The sequence below is a fragment of the Oryctolagus cuniculus genome, chromosome 2, assembly GCF_051225735.1.
Source record: "Oryctolagus cuniculus isolate XC-2025 breed Fujian yellow rabbit chromosome 2, ASM5122573v1, whole genome shotgun sequence".
NCBI lineage: Eukaryota > Metazoa > Chordata > Mammalia > Lagomorpha > Leporidae > Oryctolagus > Oryctolagus cuniculus.
The window spans coordinates 66,432,473-66,454,964 of NC_142868.1; the positions used below are offsets into that span (position 1 = coordinate 66,432,473).

The 22,492-nt window shown below is 51.6% G+C and overlaps 1 protein-coding gene and 1 long non-coding RNA gene across 5 annotated transcripts in view; one reads left to right on the forward strand and one right to left on the reverse strand.

The window, feature by feature from the left end:
• Positions 1-7,341: 7,341 nt before the first annotated feature.
• Positions 7,342-22,492, reverse strand: part of IRF2 (interferon regulatory factor 2) — a 101,159-nt gene continuing 86,008 nt past the window's right edge. For all 4 annotated transcript variants that reach the window (XM_089325530.1, XM_002709493.6, XM_008250282.5 and 1 more), the window contains 3 exons: positions 21,310-21,474; positions 9,761-9,807; positions 7,342-8,626 (listed from right to left, as the gene is read on the reverse strand). In XM_089325530.1, the coding sequence (XP_089181656.1) occupies positions 8,327-8,626; positions 9,761-9,807; positions 21,310-21,474 (512 nt within the window). In that variant the 3' untranslated portion in view covers positions 7,342-8,326. The remainder of the gene's footprint in view (positions 8,627-9,760; positions 9,808-21,309; positions 21,475-22,492) is intronic.
• Positions 12,816-20,756, forward strand: LOC149127779 (uncharacterized). The gene is made up of 2 exons (XR_016228939.1): positions 12,816-16,126; positions 18,586-20,756. It is a non-coding gene; the product is annotated as an uncharacterized LOC149127779 (long non-coding RNA).

Below are 22,492 nucleotides of genomic sequence, written 5' to 3' on the forward strand. Positions count from 1 at the left end.
GCTGATTCAGCCATACGCACTGGCGAAGGTGTGATGGCGGGCACGGTGGGCCTTTCTGAAACACCGTCTCAATCACTAGAGAGTCAGGCATTGGGAGAGAGTTAAGGCAGCAGTGATGGGGGCTTCTGTTTAGCGGATTTCAGCCAGAGCAAAGTGTTCTCAGAGTCAGGCTTTCCAGTGACAGCCTCCTGGTTTTCAACCTGCACAGCAGTGGCCGAGGTAGCAGCGGCCCTAAGCCCAGCTCCTGCAGGTTTCGTGGCAACGTTGCAGACACCTGCTTCTCTCCCCTCAGTGCCTTCCTGTTTAAAATAGCCAGAGCGGTTTCTGCTTCCTGCGACCGAGTGCTGCTGGTACACACCGTTTTCCTTCTTTCCCTCTAACTGCTGCTCTTTGCAACTGCCAGCCCTGCAACTGACTCTGTGAGCTGCAGAATGAAGCTTTGAGTCTCTCTCATGCCCTGTCTCCCTTATTCAGCTCTGCTTTTCTTCACAGTATTTCTGGTCTCAAAGATCATTTTCGTATTGGTTGAATGTCCCCTCCTCCCAGTAGAATTTAGGCTCCATTGGAACAAGGACTTCAGTTTGTTCACCTCGGTACCTCTCTCTGACACTTAAAACATTACTAGCCAGTAGTGGGGACTCAAATGATGTTGAATGAATAAAATCTACTTCCCTTAACAAAATGCTACTATTCAAAGAATGCATTCGTAGATGGATTCGTCAGCATCACACTTTCAACACCACTAGGCTATGGAGCCTTCACATGGCTCTTAGAAACCTTCAAATGAGCACAAAGTAGCATAGATCCTCCTGATCCCAGCATTACATTTAAGGTGAGCAACTCCTCCTGGTTTGCCTGACTCTTCAGGTTTTAGCACTAAACGGCCGGCCCGTGTCCCGGGAGCCCCACCCCAACCCCAGGGCTGGGCCAATCAAGGCGACTGCTCGTCCTAACATAAATTCATAAACTGCAGAAGTAAGGCACCCGGATTTACATTCCTTTAAACGAATCTTGCAAACAGAAGTTTGAACACCTAAATCTGTTAAGCCAGTCCATGGTTTTCCTCCCATATCGTAGACTGCCGGCAGGTGGTCTGCACAGTGGGGGAGAGCATAGAGCACAATGGTTAAGATGCACATCCAGGTTCCTGCTTCTCTCCAGTCAATGTTCCCAGCCATGTTCCCTTGACACTGGGAATGGTGGGGCTCACGGGAGGAGGCAATCCTGGCCATCAACTATCCAAGAGATAGATACCCAACCTTCTAACACATGTTGGGGTGCAAATGTGATTGAGACACAACTTCAAGATACTAACAGGGGTGCAAGTGTTTGGCTCACTGAATACGAAGCCACCTGGGGCTCCAGTAGTCCATACCAGAGTGCCTAAGTTCCAGTCAATGCCTTTCTGCTTACAATACCCAGTGTGGTTTCTGCTTCTGACAACAGTGTTGCTGGTACACACCATTGCCCTTGGGACACACACATTGCAGGTTGGAGTGCCAAAGTTCAGGTTCCCATGCCGCTTCAGATCTGGCTCCCTGCTGTGGGGTCCTGGCCACCCACAGGGGAGACCTGGTTGGAGTTCCAGGCTCCCAACTCTGGCGTGGCCCAGCACCAGCTACTGCAGGCGTTTTGGGGGCATGAACCAGAGGATAGGTTCTCTCTCTCTCGCCCTGTTTTCTGAATAAATTAAAAACTTAAAAAAATAAAATAAAATTTGAGCAATGATTTGGTCTGTAGTTTATACATTTTTTTCCTGACTATTTTAGTGCTGAGCCTGTGAAATGGTTTCTGGATGTGAGTTATATTAAAAACACAACATGAGCGTCCCAGAGAAAATGTACAGGAGCCATAAAAATGTGCTCCAGACCCACAGCACTGGCAAAGCCTGGCTGAAAGAAGGGCAGACTCACAGAGTATTCATCAGTGTTAATTCTGGGAATGAGCAGATGCTGAGTCATCACTAACCACCAGGCCCCGCCCCCATCCAGCTGCTAACATCGTGAAACTCAGGCAGTGTGTTCCCGTGTAACTTGTGGATTCGAACTGTCAATGGCTTTGAACCAGTGCCTTCCTGAGAATGTGAAGTGTAAGGGCATCCTTGGTCCGAGGGCTTGGACCCCAGCACTTGGCAGAGGGAACATTCTGAGTGGCCTCTTTTCCCTGATGATTCCTGTGGATGCATGTCTGGGTGTTTTGCTTTTCAGACCTTCTTCTCAACCATAACTGAAACATAGAGATGCGATCGCCCTGGAATTTCTTTGCATCTGCAAAAACAGTCATGTTACTAAAATCATCTCTTTTTGCACACAGGCTGTTGCACGTGAAATGTGCTTGTCCAGCTGTGTGTGTAAGGGGTTAACCCAGTGACAGGTGCACAGCCCCTGCATAATTCATTCCACAGAGCCAGCAGCCTCTGTCTGAACATGTTTATAAAGCAAATACCGAGCTACTGACCAACCCACCAAAGGGCAACCTGCTTAGAGGTACCGACGAGTGCATGCTGCTTTTCTTCCTAAGAAACCGAGTCAAAGCACTTTACAACACGCTCTCGGCAGATTATGTGAACTTGGAAATGTCCTGCACCTGGATCCTTCCCCAGCTAGCCCCGGGTTCCTGGACAGACTTCATATTTTTGCTAAACCCAGCTATTAGGCCTGACCACTTCCTTCCTTCCAGGCTCTATTTTCAGAAGCAGAGAGACACAGTGCCTCTGCACCTGTTAGTGTGGCCACAGAAGAAAAACTCTGCAAAACCTTCCTCTGCATAGCGGAGCCATGACAGCTGAGCCCAAGCAGGGGCTGCTCCCAGTGCCCAGTGGTGCCAGTGGAGGCCCAGAGGCCAGGCAGCCTCAGGCAGGAGCATCTCCACCACCCATTCCCGCATCTCCTGACCAGAAGCCTCACTTAGCTCCAGGGCTGTGGCTGGCTACAGTCGTCAGGCCACAGCCAAGGGTCCCAGCCATGTTCCCTTGACAATGGGAATGGTAGGGCTCATGGAAGGAGGCAATCCTGGCCATCAACTATCCAAGAGATAGATACCCAACCTTCTAACACATGTTGGGGTGCAAATGTGATTGAGACACAACTTCAAGATACTAACAGGGGTGCAAGTGTTTGGCTCACTGAATACGAAGCCACCTGGGGCTCCAGTAGTCCATACCAGAGTGCCTAAGTTCCAGTCCCAGCTCCACTCCCCGTTCCCTCTTCCTGCTAATGTACACCCTGGGAGGCAGCAGGTGATGGCTCAAGCACTTGGGGCCTTGCCACCCACATAGGAGACTCAGACTGACTTCTGGGCTCCTGGCCTTAGCCTAGCCCATTCCTGGTTGTTGTGGGCATTTGGGGAGTAAACCAGCAGAGAGAGGAGCTGTCTCTCTCTCTCTGCTTTTCAAATAAATGATTTTTAAAACAAGCGGTACAGAGCCCTAGGCTATCCCCTGTGATACCCTGAGGCAAGGGTCTCCTGCAGCCTGGAAACCACGCATGAGCTGCTCCCAGACCCTGAGGAAGGTCAAGTTCATGGCCATGGTTCTGATTTCCTGGTTGGGATGGAGTTTCTTGAGGAGACAAGTGGCCGAACACCACTAGGTAATAACCAGTCTATGCCTCTATTCTCTTTCCAAACTCAAACTGGTGCCGAGGCATTGGATACCCAACACCTGCATGCCAGGGGCCCCCTCGCCTACCTGTGTGCAAGCCTTTTCCAGATTTTTGTCTTTCTTCAGTTGAAATTCATTCGGCAGAAGAGTGGGGTTCTTGTTTTCCCCTTTTATCTGGGTCTGTTTGTCCAAAGCTAGAGTAACAGGGGGCTTTTAAAGCCTAATAAATTCAACATGTAAAGAATGGTCTGGAACAGATGGAAAGTTTAATGTTCCCTCTCTCTGCCCTTAGGTTAGGAGGCCACTTGGGGCTTAACACTTTTCCCCATTCACATGCAGAATTACTTCCCAAAGCACAAGTCTGAAAATTCAGAATCCTGAAACCAAATCACCACTCTTCCTCATTCTTAGTATTTCAATCTTACGATTGTGCTGACAGAATAGTAATTACTCTTCCTCATTCTTAAGATTTCCGTCTCATGATAGGGGCGACAGCATGTATGCTTTGCATTTGGAGAAACTTAAAGGGTATTATTTTAGGGTTTTGAAATAGAAAAAAATTGTATTTCTTACTCATGTATATTTATTCTTCTTTAAAAATACATTTAAATAGACTAAATACCTCCTTTGGCAGTTCATCTAAACATGGGGAAAGTGATACAGCTGAGCGTGGATTTGTTTAGATTCACACGTGTTGTCCTGGAAGGTGGATGTGTTGGGTTCTCTGTCTTACAGCTGGGGAGAGGCACCTGTCACTGGCTTTATGGGTCACAGCTGTACAAACCATCCCGTTATCAAGGGCGAGACCTGGGAGAATGGAGACTATTGTTCCAAAGGCAATGACATCGAACTTGCTCCTTAAACACACATACACTCACAACCAAGCCCATTGTAAAAGCCGATCATCTCACACACAGGCCAGCCAAATGAGTCCCTGCCCCAGCACTTCCTGTAAGGGACACCAGCAAGGTCTGAGTCTCATGAGATTGTCCATCTTTTTCTTCTGCATATCAACCCCAGGCATTATGTAACTGACTTACCTCCCTACACTGCTGGCAAGGATCACTTACAAATAACAGATTTTCTCCAAAATGTTTCACACACGGTTCTGTTCTTCATGGCCTTCCTGTCAGTGGAGTATTATTGTCAGTAGGTAGACCATGCATTTAAAAATCTGGAATCTTCTTCCACGTTCTGGTTACTACCACAACAGTGAAGGAAGGTGGTAAACACGGTGCTTGGGACCAGCAGAGCTACTGAAAGAGCTGCAGGATGTGGTCTGGGGGCTTACGCTGTGTTTGGATAACGGCTGAGAACATGAGCTCCCGTAAACCCTCTGATAACCAGGCTGTGGGACTCGTGGTCAGCATCTGTCACTGTTTTATTTAAAAACAGGATGGGGGGGATCGGGGCCATGGCTCGCTTGGCTTATCCTCCGCCTGCAGCACCAGCATCCTATATGGGCGCCGGGTTCTAGTTCCGGTTGCTCCTCTTCCAGTCCAGCTCTCTGCTGTGGCCCAAGAAGGCAGTGGAGGATGGCTCAAGTCCTTGGGCCCCTGCACCTGCATGGGAGACCAGGAGGAAGCACCTGGCTCCTGGCTTTGGATCGGCACAGCTCCGGCTGTAGCGGCCATTTGGGGGGTGAACAAACGGAAAGAAGACCTTTCTCTCTGTCTCTCTCTCTCGCTGTTTAACTCTGTCAATAATAATAATAAAATAATAATAAAAAAACAGGATGGGGCTGGAGTTGTGGCACTGTGGTTTAAGCCATGGCTTGCTATGCCAGCATCCCATTTAAGTGCTGGTTCAAGTCCTGGCTGCTCCACTTCCAATCCAGTTTCCCACTAATGAGCCTGGGAAAGCAATGGAAGATAGCCCAAGTACTTGAGCCACTGCCATCCATATGGGAGGCCAGGTTGGGGTTCTAGCTCCAGGGTTCAGCCTGGCCTAGACCTGGCTGCTGTGACCACTTTGGGAGTGAGCCAGCAAATAGAAGATCTGTCATTTTGCCTCTCAAATAAATCTTTAAAAACAGGATGACTGAGGCAGGGAGTTACTCTAGAGGTTAAGATGCTGGTTAAGATACCCGCATCAGAGTACCAGGATTCAATACCCAGTTCTGGATTCTGACACCAGCTTTTTGCCAATGCAGACCTAGGGAGGTGGGGGTAGTGGCTCTAGCAGCTGGGTTCCTGTCACCCATGTAGGAGGCCAAGATTGTGTTCCTAGTTCCTGGCCATGGTGAGCATTTGGGGAATGAACCAATGGATGGGAGTGCCTCCCTTGCTACCTGTCTCTCTCTCTCTCTTCCAAATAAGTAAATAAAACCAGGACGACTAAGCAAAAAGATATAGATGTAAGTCACAAAAAACTGAACTCATACCTATTTGGGATCAGCAGGAAGAGTGGGTATCAATTGAAAAGCATAGTGCTAAGGAGTCTGGGAGAGTGGCAGTCCACCTACAGCTCCTCCCTTGGCTGGGAAATCGAGATAAAAACACCATCAACACAGGTGCTCCTCACAGAAGCCAAGTGGACAACCACTCCCACCGCTTCAGTTGGTTTCTGTTCAGAGCTAATTTTATGATCTCTTATTCTATCAGCAGCCACACACTGAGATAGGCTAAACACAGCCCTTTGTCCTTTCAGCACAGGAACCTTTTCAAACATTAACTTGGCAATCTCCCCCACACGCCCCAGAGGGCAGGCAGCTAAGGGTAGGTCTGAATATGGTGATCTCACAGACCTCTGGAGGCTCCAGAGAGTTGAGAACAAGTCTATTCCTTGAAATACCAAAGTGATGGAGGCTGGCGCTCTTTTTTTTTTTTTTTTTTTTTGACAGGCAGAGTGGACAGTGAGAGAGAGAGACAGAGAGAAAGGTCTTCCTTTGCCGTTGGTTCACCCTCCAATGGCTGCCACGGCCGGCGCGCTGCAGCCGGAGCACCGCGCTGATCCAATGGCAGGAGCCAGGTGCTTCTCCTGGTCTCCCATGGGTGCAGGGCCCAAGCACTTGGGCCATCCTCCACTGTACTCCCGGGCCACAGCAGAGAGCTGGCCTGGAAGAGGGGCAACCGGGACAGAACCCGGTGTGCTGGAGGATTAGCCTAGTGAGCCATGGCGCCGGCCGAGGCTGGTGCTCTTGAAGTTCAAAAGACATGGCCTGTGTTTTGGGGCAGGACCCACAATCCTAGAAAGGCCCGAATCCTAGAAAGACGAGCAGCTGACAGAGTCCGAACCCCACGAACATTTCCCATCATTGAAAACCTTATCCACGCACCGTGTATGTGACATCAACACCCACGTTCAGTCTCCCGAATAAGCCCAAGGAGAACAGGAGAAAGATGGAGGTGAGTGAAATCTGCTCCCGGCTGAGGAGAACAGTGGAGTGGAGTGGAAAGCCTCAGTTCCCTCAGAAACACCAGACTTGGGCTCGGCTCGGACCCTTGACTCTACTGCCACGGGACCTGAGCACAAGCCTTTCACCAGAAGTCTCCCTTTCCTCCACGTGAGATGGAGATAAATGGACATTGGTGATGGCCAGACAGGAAACACACACAGAGCCTTCAGCACGGGGCTGGTTCGGGCTGTAGGGCGAGCAGAGGCTGTCCCCTGCAGCCTCACAGCAGGAACCCTCAGCCGCTAGAGCGCTGGCCTCCAGGAAGCTACAACGCTCTGGCCCCGCCCGTGCCTGTGCTCCAGAACGCAGACAGACGAAAGTCAGGAGCGATGTTCATTAAAAATTTAACTATATATCATATTCATTTATTATCAATCCACAGGATAATTTGATTGCTACATGAGCTCATAAAAGCTTTTTTCACCTTTACAAAATTAAAAAAAAATGTGCCACAAGGATGTAATAACAACTGCTGATAAACAAGAAAAGGAATCTTAAAATTATAAATTTGCTGTAGAAAAGATAAAAAACAATTATATTTTTATTTAGAATTTTACCTTGAATAAAATATTCCCCCGTATAAAAAATAAAAAAGCTTGCTCTGGTTAGAATTAGAGTATTTTTCGTCTTCAAATCTGGGAATTTGCATAATATTTCCATGATAGTTTTCCTTTGTACCGCGTGGCATTCAAGCATAGCAGATTAGAAAGATCGTTTTCGTTGTTTTGTTTTAAAGCAGTCTTAAGATGGGACATCTGTGGGGAGGGTCGTTTTCTCCTCCTCCTCTGGGTTGCCCAACACAGCCTTTTCAGGGAGGAACCAGCGGGATGGGGGGGGGGCGGCGGGGATGCTGAGTGTGCCGTGAAATAGAGCAAGATCACAAGAAGGCCTATCGTTAAGTGCTTTAAGATAAGGTGCGGAAGCAGACTGCAATGTCGCTAGTACTGCCCTATGTACATATTCACAAGAATAAAAAATTCCAGCTAGTTCACATTTTCTCGTCCGTTCTGAGGCATCCACTCCACCATGCTGGCCTTGACCGCAGGCAATGCAGCACCTCCACTGCCCGTGTGGGTGTTGGTCCTTGAACTCGAGGGAGTAGCCCTGGGGGATCCAGCAGGCTCTAGAGACACACGTCTACCAAGGGGCTGGAGTCCTGAGTTAAAAAGAAGCTCCAGTACTGGAGTTGGACACAGCAATCAATGTTCTATTGTCAAGGCTTTTTCCTTAGATTTGTCTAAGACAGGTGTCAGAGAGGAAAATAAAATACAAACAAACAACAAAACAAAGCCAAGAACTCCCAACAACCACCAGGGCAAGTCAAAGGCTTAACAGCTCTTGACGCGGGCCTGGGTGACATCCGACGTCTTCTTGATGACGCTGGCCCTGGTCTCCCGGCTGCTGCCTGGCGTGGGCGTCACGGCGGCGGGCAGGGGCAGGTCTGGGAAGGTGGGCCAGGAGCTGTTGTACGGCACGGGACAGCTCTCCTCCTTGATGGTGACCTGCAGGTCTGGCTTGTTGGAGGTGACAAAGGTGGCCATGCTGGGCAGCAGGTAGGTGCTCCGCGTCCCCATGTTGCTGAGGTACTGTTTGCCTTCGATGTTCCTCTTCCGCCAGTGTGGTCGCGCCTGCCGAAGAAAAGGGTTAGGACCCGCGCTTTCCTTTCGGCCCGGCGCATGGCTTTCCGCAAGCGTCCCTCTGCTCTCACGGCCCTGTGTTCTCACGGAATATCTGCAGGGCTGTGGCAGCAACAAAGGCTTAGCAACTCCGAATTCCCCCCACTGACATCTATGCCCAGCGATTCGTCCCCCAAGCAATGGATTCTCTTCCCTCTTTTGCCAGTTCCCATTTGCCACCTCCTAGAAATACATGGCTACTTCCAAAAGTTTGTGGAAAACAATGGAATTAAGAGGCCAGTTCATTTTGGCACCAAACTTTGGAAATCCATGCATAGTTTTCTCATAACGCACACTTCCCATGAACTCCCTGGAGATCCTCTCCCACGCGTGGTTTGTCAGGCTGCCTCGGTTTCTCACCGCAGCCTCTGTGGATCTGTGAGTCAGTCTGCATTTCCAGGGCAAGGGAAGTGGCACACTCAGCCCCAGCCAGGACGCCTTCCTCTACTGCTTCTTGGGCGTGGGGGCAGCTCAGGGAGGGCTCCATGCGTCCAGCTAGCAGCTGGCCTCAAGGGCGTCGCATTCAGGAAAGCGCTAGAACGTGGACTGCACGCGATCGCGGACTCCTACCGTCTTCAGACTCCTGTACTTGACGGTGTTCAGCACACCGAGAAAGCCTCCTCAGCAGCCATCAGCGTCCGCGTCTCCCGTCCTCCTTTCCTCGCCTTCCCTTTCTCCTCTCCGCCCCTGCCTCCCTCGGTCGCTCCTTCACCCAGGCACAGCCCCACCCAGCGCTTCCATCCCCACCGCAGCCCTTTCCTGGCGCTGTGGGAGCCCCGCCTACGGGAGGGACGCAGGAAGCCAGCTCCAAATGGAGCCGGGACCCCCTCGACCAGACTCTGGGCAGAGAGCCCGCGTCCACGTGGAGTGGCGCCGGGTCAGCTCCCCCACGCCATTTCCCTGCCGAATGGCTGCGGACAGTGGTAAGAGCATCCCCATGTCCTGCCTTCTTTTCCCAATGACCACCTTCGCCTTTCCTCTCACGCCCTTCCCTACGCTTACGCTTACGGAGGTTATGTCTATTTTACCACACCCAAGCAATCCGGCAGTGAGAGCAGGGAGTCGGGGCGCGGGGCGCGGGCTCACCTCGCCGCTCTCCTCGTCGCTGGGCACGCTGTCCGTGGTTTCGCTTTCTGTTCAGAGACAAACACAGCAGCGTCATTCCCGCCGCTCGCCCGCACCCTCGAGCTGTATGGACGCTTCTCTTTCCAAAGTGGCTGAGCCCAGCGTCTCCCCTGACCTCTGACCGCTCCCAGCCCTGGGCGGCCATCTCTGTCCTCTACCTTGACCTTCGGAGAAAGTGGGATTCGCAGCGGATGGGCAGGCCTGCTCTGCAGGGACCCCCCCACCCCCACTCCCAGGACCCGGCCTTGGCTCACCGAGCTCCATCTGTGATGCCCTCACACGGGGCCCTTCCTCCAATTCCCTTCAGTCCCGACCCAGAGACAACATCTTGCAAGGTGGTGTCCCAATTCCTCTCCATTCTGCTCAGACCCCTCCTCTACCACATGCCCACTGCAGACTTCTGTGTTTCCCGAGTTGCAACTCGACCTGGGTTACCCTGAGTGGACAGAGTCTACACCGGCCCTTGATACCCTCAACTCTGGTGCTGTCCTTGGGGGCCCTTCCTCCTGACCTGTGACTTGCTTATGATCAACAGAAGCCAAGGCGACGGTTGTGTGTGGCCATGACCACACAGCACAGTGGTCCTGGGAGGACTCCCCTGCTGACTGCAGGGGCACACGAGGCCACGCCGGGAAGCCTCATGTGGCCAAGAACGGAGGGCTGCTTCCAGCCAACGGCCAGCAAGAGACTGCGGCCCTCGCTTCAGTAACCTGCAAGGAACTAAATTCAGCCAAGAAGCACGTGTGCTTGGCAAAGGGCCCTTCCCCGGTTAAGCTACGGAAGCGATGGCAGCCTCGGTCAATGCCTGGCCAGCAACCCACAGAAACTGTGCCAAAATCAACGTGTTCCCTTGGGCCGCTGAACGCGCGACACTGCCACGCCTTCGTTACCATGCTGGTTCAGCCTGCCGGCTGTGGCTTACTCATCTGGGTACCGAGGCTTTCCCGCCTTCCAAGAGGACGATGTGCTGGTGCTGGGTTAGGTGAGGGGGACCACGGGGAGCGGCCTCACGGTGGGGGTGGCGGCGCGGCACAAAGGGCGCACTCAGTGCTGGACGGCAGCCCGGACCAACGGGGCCAGAGCCAGTGAGCAGTGGCCATCTAGCTCCTGCGTTTAGAGTAAAGGTTTAAAGCAGAATGATTTTCAGCTAAGATTTCAAAAACGACAGCGTGCCGTGTGCCGGTGTTCAAAGCCACCGAGAAGTGATATCACAGAACGCAGAGCTTCCCAGAGACACAGATCCTTAAGGATCGCTTGGTCTGGGTGATTCGTGAGGCGGACGAGGCCCACAGGGAAGCTAAGCGCCAACACTGGTGGAGCGCTCTGGGCCACGAGCCAGGGCCTTTGGGTGCAAGGCTTGCTCATCCTGCACTGGGATCCCTGCCCCGTGCAGAGGAGCTCACCGGCTCTGGAACCTTCTGCTTCCTGCCATCCTGTTCCTGCTGAGGGTGAGGCCTCCAGGCTCACATCTCCCTGGTGGCACAGTTGGGACAAGATGACTCCAGCCCAGGTAGAGCCCCTTGCACCATCCAAGCATTTGCACCCTATACACTAAAGAACAAACGGGGAGCTGGTGCTGTGGCATAGCGGGTAAAGCCACCATCCTATATGGGCACCAGTTCAAGTCCCAGCTGTTCCACTTTTGATCCAGCTCCCTGCTGATGGCCTGGGAAAGCACCAGAAGATGATCCAAGTGCTTGGGCTCCTGCCGCTTATGTGGGAGACATGGAAGAAGCTCCTGGCTCCTGGCTCCTGGTTCCGTTCCTGGCTTTAGCTTGGCCCAGCCCTGGCCATTGCAGCCAACTGGGGAGTAAACTAGCACACGGAAGATCTCTCTGTCTCTAGAATTCTGACTTTCAAATGAAAAGAATTAACAAAAAACCAACCACACAAAACAGTACTTCAGGTTCATTCCTTAAATAGACAGCAATATGTGGATTCAGGTTGAGGCTGGGCACAGCAGTTAAGGTGCTGCCTGGGACGCCCACACCCTGTATAAGGGAGCCTGGGTCCCAGCTCCTCTCCCAATTCCAGCTTCCTGCTAATGCATGTTCTGGGAGGCAGCAGGTGATGGCTCAAGCAGTTGGGTCCTGGCCACCCACGGTGTGGGGGGCTGGATGGAGTTCTGGGCTCCTGGCTTAGGCCTGGCCTAGCTCCATCTGTTGCAGGCATTTGGGGAGTAGACCTGCAAGTAGGAGAGCTTTTTTCCCGTCTGTCAAATAAACAAATTAAAGAACAAAAAGAGCGTGGACTTCACCAGTCCCCCCGTAGAGCCTTTCGGTGTATTTCTTGGTCACCGATCTCAGTGAGGTCAGGCAGAGCCGGGTGACTGCTGAGGGTGGCCTGGGAGCAGCTGGAGGTCACAGCTCCACTGTCCTTGGACGGAGCGTGTTTCCCCAGAGTACCTCTGAGTGGGAGCAGCTGACGCCTGGGTAGGCTGTGGCCTCCCAGGATAACATCCACAGCTACGAAGACAGACAGACAAGGCCAGGCACAAGATGTTTCTGCACAGAAACAAATGGAGAACAGCAGAAGAGGAAGGCTCCTGGCCTCTCTGAGCCCTCGGAGGCAGGCATCGGGACTGACACTCCCAAGCCGAAGAATGAGGAACAGAGCTGTTGAGAAACCTGCCGGTTACCGACTGAGTCAGCACCGAGGAGAGAAGACAGGACTGCGCTCCGGGTTCAAGGCCTGTGCACCCACCCAGCCCAGCCGCTGCGCCCCCTGCTGCGCCTGCCTCTGACGAAACGCCAAGGTCCCCTTGCTGTATTCATGCTTAGATTTCGTTGTGTTCTGAAGCCAAGGCTTCTCTTCTGTTCCTTTTCCCTGAAAGTGAAAGCAAGCACCACCGGACACATTTGGGGACTGGAGATGTGCGAAGACGTGAGGTTAACACCACGGTGCTGGGATTCCACGTGGCCCGAGCCACAACGGCTGATGAGGCTGAAAGTCAGTGCCAGGGTGAGACTCCTCAGGAGCACCTTGCACAGATCATGAATGTGGTAAGAATGTTAATTCTTTTTTTTTTTTTTAAAGATTTACTTATTTGTTATTCAAAAGGCAGAGTTAAAGAGAGGCAGAGGCAGAGAAAGAGACAGAGAGAGAGGTCTTCCATCTGCTGGTTCACTCTCCAAGTGGCCACAATGGCCGGAGCTGGGCTGATCCGAAGCCAAGAGCCAGGAGCTTCTTCTGGGTCCTCCATGCAGGTGCAGGGGCCCAAGCACTTGGACCATCTTCCACTGCTTTCCCAGGCCATGGTAGAGAGCTGGATCGGAAGTGGAGCAGCCAGGACTCGAACTGGGATCCCTATGGGATGCTGGTACTGCAGGCAATGGCTTTACCCACTATGTCACAGCTCTGGCCCCTGCTAATTCCTTTTTAAGAGTCTTGTTTGCAACTTCAGGGAAACAGCTGCAGATGAGACAGCAGGTCAAGCTGCCACTTGCCACACTGGCATCTCCTAAACAAGTGCTGGTCCAGTCCTGGCTTCTCCGCTTCTGATTCAGCTTCTTGCTAATGCGCCTGGGGAAGACAGTGGAAGACAGCCCAAATGCTTGGGCCCTGCCACACATATGGGAAATCCTGGTTCCCGGCTTTGGCCTGGCCCAGCCCTAGCTCTTGTGGCCATTTGGGGAACAAGCCAGGAGATGGAAGATCTCTATCTCTCTCTCTCTGTGTCACTCTTTCAAATAAATAAAATAAATCTTTTAAAAACAAGGATACATGTTTTGAAATTATGTTTTCAGCTGACACAAATGGCAGTTGAAGAGCATCATTCCTTTGAGAGAGAGAGAATTTCCACTTGCTGGTTGACTCCCCAAATATCCATGACAGCCGGGACTGGGCTGGGGCTAAATCCAGGAACTCAATCCAAGTCTAGCAAGTAGGTGGCAGAGATCAAACTACTTGAACCTGGGGCAAAAGCCACTGCCTGAGATGATATCCCCATAGTGTCCTGGCTGCTCCACTTCCAATCTGGCTCCCTCCTAATGGCCTGAGAAAGCAGCAGAAGATGGACCAAGTATATGGGCCCCTGCCATGCATGCAGTAGACCCAGATGAGGCTCCTGGCTCCTGGCTTTGGCCTTGCCCAGTGTTGGCTGTTGTGACCATCTGGGGAGTGAACCAGGGGCTGGAAGATCTGTCTTTTCCACTCTCTCTGTAACTCTTTCAAAATAAATAAATAAGTACATCTTTTTAAAAAAGGAAAGCAAATTACTTGAGCCGTCGCTGTTGCCAGTCAGGGTCTGCATTAGGTGGGAAGGTGAAGTCAGAAGGCAGAGCCAGGTATCAAACCCAGGCACTCCGATGTGGGACCCAGTTCTCTTAACCACTAGGCTAAGCACCCAGTGTGAACATCATTTTTACATTAAGCTCAACTGCGCCTGAAGCAGTTACAAAAACTCTCTGCACTGGTGAACTGGGATTTCTAGTTTTTATTATTTAGGAACAATGGCCATGGGGCCGGCGCTGTGGCACAGTGGGTTAACGCCCTGGCCTGAAGTACCGGCATCCCATATGGGCGCCAATTCGAGACCCGGCTGCTCTACTTCCTGCCCAGCTCCCTGGTATGGCCTGGGATAGCAGTGGAAGATGGCCCAAGTCCTTGGGCCCCTGCACCTATGTGGGAGACCCGGAAGAAGCTCCTGGCTTCGGATAGGCACAGCGCCAGCCGTTGAGGCCAATTGGGGAGTCAGTGGAGGAAGACCTCTCTCTCTCTCTCTCTCTCTCTTTCTCTCTCTCCCTGCCTCTCCTCTCTCTGTGTAACTCTGAGTTTCAAATAAATAAATAAATCTTAAAAAAAAAAAAAAAGAACAGTGGCCTTGAGTACCTTCAGCCTAGGAGGAGGAGAGCCTGAAGCTCCGGTGGGAGCTCCAAGGCCCTCCTCTCCACATAACAGTGTTTCTCACAGCCACCCCTGGCTTGCTGGTCCCAAGTGCTGTGCTGGGTGTCCTCACACCCCACTTCCTCTGCGCTCTGGCTTTCCCGTCACCATCGCCATTTCCATGCTGACAAATGCGTTCGCTGCGATGGCTGCTCCACATCCGCGCTACTGCTGAATACCAACATGGCCACTACTTCGTTTTCCCTTCTGAGTCATCTGGATCTGCTTCCTTGCTTCCTTTGAATACAGGGGCATAAAAATATTTGGAGTTGCTTCACTTGCATGGTCTGAATAAGCTGCAGGTGTACAGAGCAATCACAGGTGTGCGAGCAGCACCCGTGGCCTTCCTGGGCCGTGTTCTCCTGAATCAGTGAGGACCAGAGGGAAGGGCCGATCTGGGTGAGATGTCCTGAGAGCTGCTTCTGCAGCTGCAGGTGTAGTCTTAGGTTCATGCCCCACGTCAGCCCAGCTTTCAGTGCCTCCCTGAGAACACACACTGTCAAACCATTGCAGGAGCCTCATGGGAAGGGAGGCAACAGGCTTTATCTGCAAGCCTTTTGGTACTCTTCTGGAACGCCCTTGTTCAACGCACTTTATGCATTCAGACTGACAAGGATTTCTTTCCATTGATGGTTTGAGGACCCAAAATCTTTACTATGAGTTTCTGGTCACCAGGCAATCCCTCCTCTCTCTCTGCTGCAATCAGTTAACCCTTTGTATTATGCCTCCTTTGGAAGTGTATTTTCCACCCCTTCATCTTTCCTCTCCCAAAACATTATTGTGGCTTTGTTTTACCAAACCATCAACAATCTGAAAAACCCTGGTACCACGGATCAGGCAAGGAGCCCTTTAAAATAAGTAAGATGGCCATGCTCTGGAGCTTCCCAAGGCTGGGCTTGGAGACATCCCTCCCCAGGATGCAAGTGTTAGAAATCAAAGCAGAATTTCAGTGTTGTCTTACAACATGCAATGCATGTACACCCACTCAAAGGAACTGACCATAGAGGAGAAGACAGAAGTGTGAAACTGAATGAGGTTTTGAACTGCTCCTGGGTTACACTTCAAAGATTAGAAAGAGCAAATGGAGGTGGTGGTGAGGGGTGGGTGGGTATTAGCTTACATCCCTCTTTAGAGTACCTAGGATAACCTGGCTCCAGATCCTGGCTCCAGCTGCCTACTAATGCAGACCCTGGGAGGCAGCAGTGGTGATGGCTCACGTAACTGGGCCCCTGCCACCCCCATGGGAGACCTGGACCTGGATTGCATTCTTGGCTCCTGGCTTTGACCTCGGCCAGTCCTGGATGGTGTGGCCCGTTTGGAGAGTGAACCAGGGATGGGAAATCTCTTGTCTCTGTCTGAAAAAAGGACATAACAAACACCCCCCCCCCCAATTTAGCAGGTTGCCTGAACAACGGGACACAGTCACAAAAATCAGGCATGCATGTGGGGAGCAGCTCGGACTAGACTAAGTTACTGGAATTAAGACTTATTCTATGCATCTGCTCTCCTCTGTGGGGAGCAGCTCGGACTAGACTGTTACTGGAATTAAGACTTATTCTATGCATCTGCTCTCCTACAATATGGCGCTGGGAGAGGAGAAAACAGCTTCTACCCAGCTGCCTCCAGTTCAACCAATAAACTGTAGGACTTGCTCCTGATTGGAGAGCAGCGTACTCGGCGTGTGGGCAGCCGAGTTAGGATTGGCGGAGGAGGACTATAAAGGAGGAGAGAGACGGCATGCACCAGGAACATCTATGGGGAACATCTAAGGGAACCCGTGCAGCCCCCGAGAAGAGTTGGCTGGCAGTGTGCCGCTCCCCTGCGGAAGTGGGGAATGCGGCCAGGGGGAACTGCCCTTCCACGGAGGTGGAAGGGATAGTAGCCAACCCGGGAAGAACCAGCAGCAAACCCGGGGAGGGCCGAGCAGACAGAAAGAACAGCGCAGGGTCCTGTGTCGTTCCTCCACGAAGAGGGGGAGCGACATAATGGTGCCGTGACTCGGATAGGAAACCTAGCTCGGATAGGAAACTTAGGACGGATATGAAACTTAGGAGGGAAGAAACGGGAAGAAACGGGAAGAACTAGGGAAAATATCGGAGAGAGAAACTAGCAAACAGCCTAGGGAAAAGCCGGACGAAAAGGGTGCCGGAAGAAGCTATTGAAAGCCTAGGCATAGACTCGGATACGGACTACAGGGGGAAGCTGGGAGAAATCTCTAAGGTCGAAAGCGAAAGTGAAAGCTAGAACAAACAGACTCAGATGCGGACTGTGGGGAGAGGCCAGGAGAAATGAGGGAGGAATATCGTTGGAAGAAAACTTAGGGAAACATACCGGGTAGAGAAAAATGTTAGGGAAATTGAAGCCGCGGGGGGCAGGCCGAGGCGGAGACGAAAGCCACTTTGGGGTTCTCAAGTTAGCCCGGGAATAGGGGGCGAAAAGTTGAAACCAGAAGCTGAGACGCAAGCCAGGTTGGGATCCGTCTGATTAGCCCGGGGAGCAAAGGACGGGAAGCCAAACCGTGGGGCGGAGACGTACGCTGGGTTGAATTCGCCAGGCTAGCCCGGGGAACTTGGATTGAATGCTAGTGGTGGAGACGCAAGCTACGCTGTGTTACTCGCGGAAGCCGCCGCGTGCAGAGAGAGCACGGGGCGTGAATAGATAGGGAACGCTGGCGTAGGCCGTGGTTCAGACGCGAAAGGGTTAAGCGTGGAGACCTTGGAGCGCGCGAAGCCGAGCCGCGCAAAGCCGGGAAGCTGCGCAGATGAGAGAGGCGAGCGGGCTGAAGCGGCGAGGTGCCGGGAAGCTGCGGGGATAAGAGAAACAGAAGTTTGGAAGTGAAGTAAAAGAGAAATGGGAATGCTGGAAGATAGAAGTGAAATGGGAGAGGTAGGAATGCCCGGAGATAGAGAAATAGAGAAAAATAAGGCCTCCCCTCAACATGCCAATTAGAAGGCTTGGATTCGGTCTGCCCGATTAGTGAGGCGATGAGCACCTGGGCGGCTAGCCGCAGGTCACCGAAGACAGGCACGAATTAACATCAGTAAAGCTTCCCCACAATGCAACAATTAGGAGGCTTGGATTCGGTCTGCCTGATTTAAGGCGGTAAGCGCCAGCAAAGCTCGACCAGAGTATGAGCTGCAGGTCACCGAAGATAGGCACGAACCAACACTAATAAGTCTCCCCCACAATAAGGCAATGAGAAGGCTTGGATTCGGTTTGCCTGATAGGTCTTGTAAGTCCCCTGCAGGCAGAGCAGAGCATGCGCTGCAGGGCACCGAACACAGGCACGCATCAGCGCCTAAAAACCTCCTCACAACATGGCGAAGAGAGGACCCGGATTCGGTTTGCCTGATAGGACTTGTAAGAGCCTGTGGCAACTCTAGCAAGTAGAGCAGAGTGTGTGCCGCGGGACACCGAAGACAGGCGCGTATCAACGCTAAAAAATAAAAAGAAAGGGGGATCTGTGGGGAGCAATTCGGACTATACTGTTACTGGAATTAAGATTTATTCTATGCATCTGCTCTCCCACAATATGGCGCTGGGAGAGAAGTAAACAGCTTCTACCCAGCTGCCTCTCACCAACTTGACAAGCTGCAGGAGCTGCTCCTGATTGGAGGAGAGCGGCGTGCTCGGTGTGTGGGCAGCCGAGTTGGGATTGGTGGAGAGGACTATATAGGAGGAGAGAGACGGCATGGTGGGGTGGGTTGGTTGGAGAGTGCGTTGGAGAGTTCGCGGGGAAGTTCGTTACTTCGTTCTTTCTCATTTCTCTCTACTCATTCTTGCTTTGGGAGTTTGCTGTTTACTTATTCTTACTTTACTATAGAAAGGACTTGTAAAAAAAGGGAACAACAAGCGCCCGGTCTGGTGCGGCTCCTCCGCGTGCGGAGGAGCAGCACATGCAGCCTATCCTGTTGGAGAACATAGAACAAGAAGGGTGACCACGACATTCCTAGCAGAAGGCGTTACAGCTGCTGACTAGAAGACCCATAACAGACACACATCTGTACCCTCTAGAAAAGCAGTTGTGAGGGGACGTTGTGGCCTGGAAAATTTGGGCAGTGAAAACAATGGATAGACCCAAAGACCGCGTTGAAAAGCCAAGCTCTGACAAAACCTCCCTCTGCCTGCCATTCTGGCACTGAAATTCTTCTTTTCCAATCTATGCAAATGTCCTGGAAAGGGTAGTGAAATTTTCCTTTCTGTCTGCCTGGATCAGCTGTTCCCAGGGCTCTTCTGTCGAAAATGCCGTGGCTGGCAGAACAGCCAGGAGGGGTCTTTCCAAAATCCTCAGGAAGACTTCAGAAACGTCTTACTCAACAGAAAAACATGAAAGTCTATTCTGAAGCACCAGCCCCCTAAAAAAAAAATAAAACCCACAAAACCGGATGGAGTGTTATACTGCCAGCAACAGCATGATATAGAGGAAAGTCACAAAGTTTTAGCCATCACTATATAAATACAGCGTAAGCAAAGTGGCTTAGTGTTTCATGCTTCAGTTCTAGCCACGGTAACACTAAGGCATCAACATTCTGCTCTGCCTCCTTCGGGGATCCTTGGCGAAAAGCAGCTGAGCCCCCAGGCTGTGGGAGTGTTCTCAGTGGCAGAGCCGCACACAATGCGGGGATGGGGTTAAGAACTGGGCTCTGTCTGTGCTACCAGCTTCGGTCCCGGGCCACACTGCTTCACCCACACCGGCCTTGGAGCCACTGCGCTGGTGAGGATGCACAGGCTGAAAGAATCGTTCTCATCATCATCAAACTAGTTAATCAGCCCAAGCATCTGGCATGGTTCCCGGGCACAGTGAATTCACAGCAAGTAACAGTTATAGTTATTAGGAACTGGCAAAGATTGGAGACTGTCACATGTACGTGTTCAAATCATGCCTGATGAATGAATTACTGATGACAAACCTATCCTGTCCCGATTCAAAGCTTCCTGTAGGTTTGTTCTCACATTCCCCTTCATGTTTTGAGAATAAAAGCAGGTTAGAACTTGTCCTAAGTGAAACAAGTCAGTCACAACAGGACAAATACTGTGTGATTCCATCCACGTGAACTATCTAAAGTGGTCGAAAATTCATAGGAGGGCCGGTGCTGTAGCACAGGTTAATCCTCCGCCTGTAGTGCTGCCATCCCATATGGGCACTGATTCGAGTCTCAGCTGCTCCTCTTCCAGTCCGGCTCTCTGCTGTGGCCTGGGAAGGCAGTGAGTGGGAGACGGCCAATGTGCTTGGGCCCTGCACCTGCATCGGAGACCGGGAAGAAGCAGCTGGCTCCTGACTTCGGATTGGCGCAGTGCCGGCCGTAGCGGCCATTTGGGGAGTGAACCAATGGACAGAAGACCTTTATCTCGGTCTCTCCCGTTCATTGTCTGTAACTCTACCTCTCAAATAAATAAATAAAATCTAAAAAAAAAAAATTCATCGGAACTAAAAGTAGGTTGGTGGTTGCCATGGGCTGGGGAGGAAGAGGGAGGAAATTTTTAATGAGGACAGAGTTTGGTTTTGTAAAACAAAATAAAAAAAATTTCAGAGATGGATGGTATGTATGGGAGCAAAACAGCATGCAGGTAATACCACTGAAATGTACACTTAAAAATAGCAAATTCCACATTATATGTACTTTTACCATGATTAACATTAAAAAAAATAAATTTGGTATTGAGGGAATAGGAGGTTAAGGTAGTGGCTGATAATTCAAAAACTCTGGGTTGTGTCTGAGCTCTGATTCTGGCGCTGACTTGGTGCCCGGGGGTGGCCCCCAGCTGGAGGACACCCTACCTGGCAGCGTGAAAAGAACACTGGCCAGAGTCCCTGAGCCATTTAATGGAGCCAGCGCTAAGTTCACACGAGAGGCCCTCTGCGTTTTATTTTCAACATTTGCAAGCCCTGACTCAGAATTTATATTTCCTAATTATGGTTGAGTCCCCAAAAGTGAAATGCGGATCATGAGGAAAAGAGTTCAAGATGATGTCATGGTGGTGGGGAAGGAGGAGCCCTCACTTAGCTCTGCGAGGATGGAAGGAACCTGGGCCTATTTCTAATTCTGTGATTCTGCCTGGGCCATCGCTACAGTAACTCCCTGGGGAGTTAGCAGTGGGCTAGGCAACCTGACCCACTCGGAAGCTGTAACAGACAAGAAAAGCAGCAGAAACTATGTGAAAGTGGAGAGTGGTCTTGGTGAAGTGGAATGGTCCTGGGGGCTGGAGGCTGGGTTTAAGTCCTGGCCCAAGCACTGACTGGCTGTGTGATGCTGAGCGCGTCCTTTCACTTCCAAGAACGAGGGAGCTGGGAGGGCTGAGCCCTGAGGCCCTGAGCCTGAGATCGCCTCGGAACACTGCGCCACATTTCTGATCACCTGTGCCAATCAACTGGGCTCTGCTGGACCACTTCCCAGAGACACCTTCCTGTCTGTCGGTCATGCATGGAAGCGATATGCTAATCACGTAAAGAAATGCTATGAGCACGTCCCCTCGCTGAGAACAAACGTGCCCAGCAAGACGCTGGTCAGGTGGGACGCAGGGGAGATTCTCTCCGGTGTGTGCTAAGCCGGTGGCCATGGCCTGACGGGCTACCCTGCCCTGTGTTTGTTTAGCTGAGTCCCGAAGCTTTCTTCTTCCCTCCTTACCTGCGTAGGAAGACACGGGGGAAATCTGCAGAGGGTAGAGCTCGCTCATGCTGACTGGCTGCTCATCGCTCTCGGTGGTCACCTCCACAACCTGGCAGATGTCTGGAGGATTGGTGACAATCTCCTGATCCTCAATGCTGCTGTCCAGATGGGACTGTCCTACAACTTCAAGGAAAAGAAGGCCATCACTCACCGCAGTCTCCTGAGTCCCCAGTGCCAGCACCCGAGGGAAGGCGTCCTGCAGCATAGCAGGCTCGCCACGGGAGTCACGTTCCTGGTCACCGCATGTCCCCGCCCGTGAAGCTCAGTAACAAGGCTCAGCTCTCCAGAAAAATAGCCCACCCATATCCTGACTCCCCAGGTCTGTCCAGCAGGCCCGGCCGATGGTGAACACAGGGGAAATACCCATCCGATGCCGCCCAGTGGCGTCCCAAATGCAACCTGGTCACAGCCAAAGCTGCAAAACCAGAGGCCACATCCAGCCTGAGCCCAGACCAGGCCTGACAGTGCTTTGAACCTGAGCTGTTCCCGTTCTGTGCTCTGAAGGGAGACACTGTGCTGATTTTCTGGTTCTATGGTCCAGAGACACTAGTAAGTAAAAGGAATCACAAAAATCCACGCCATTGTGTCATCTCTAGATGTGGGCACTCCTCATATGCCCAGCCAGCTTCTGGCTCTGCAGGCAACACAACCAACTGACCTCAAATCAGAGCAAAGCCAGAGTCAGCTCCCCAATCCTAACAAAAGTCAGTAGCATTTACTTCCCAAACCACTGACTTCTCGCCACCGTTGGCCATGCAACTGCCTCAATTTTTTTTTACATTAAATTTATTTTTATCTTGAGAGAACTGTAAACACACAGTTATAAGAAAGAATACCCTGTGTGAGATCCCGTGTGCCTTTGCTCAGTTTCCCCCAATGGAAACATCTCCAGAACTGAAGTACACTGTCACAGCCAGCATACTGACACTGAGAGCAGTACACCCAGTTTGCTCAGGCTGCCTTGGTTTTACTTGTATCCTGGGTGTGTGTGTGTGCACGTGTGCGTTTGCATGTGTGTGTATGCACTTAGTCCTATGAAGTTTTATCATGGTGAAGTTTTCACGTGCCCATACCACTCAATACGCCCAATAGCTCCACCGCCAGGTTCTCACTTGATTTACTCTTCTGTAAGTACTGCTGC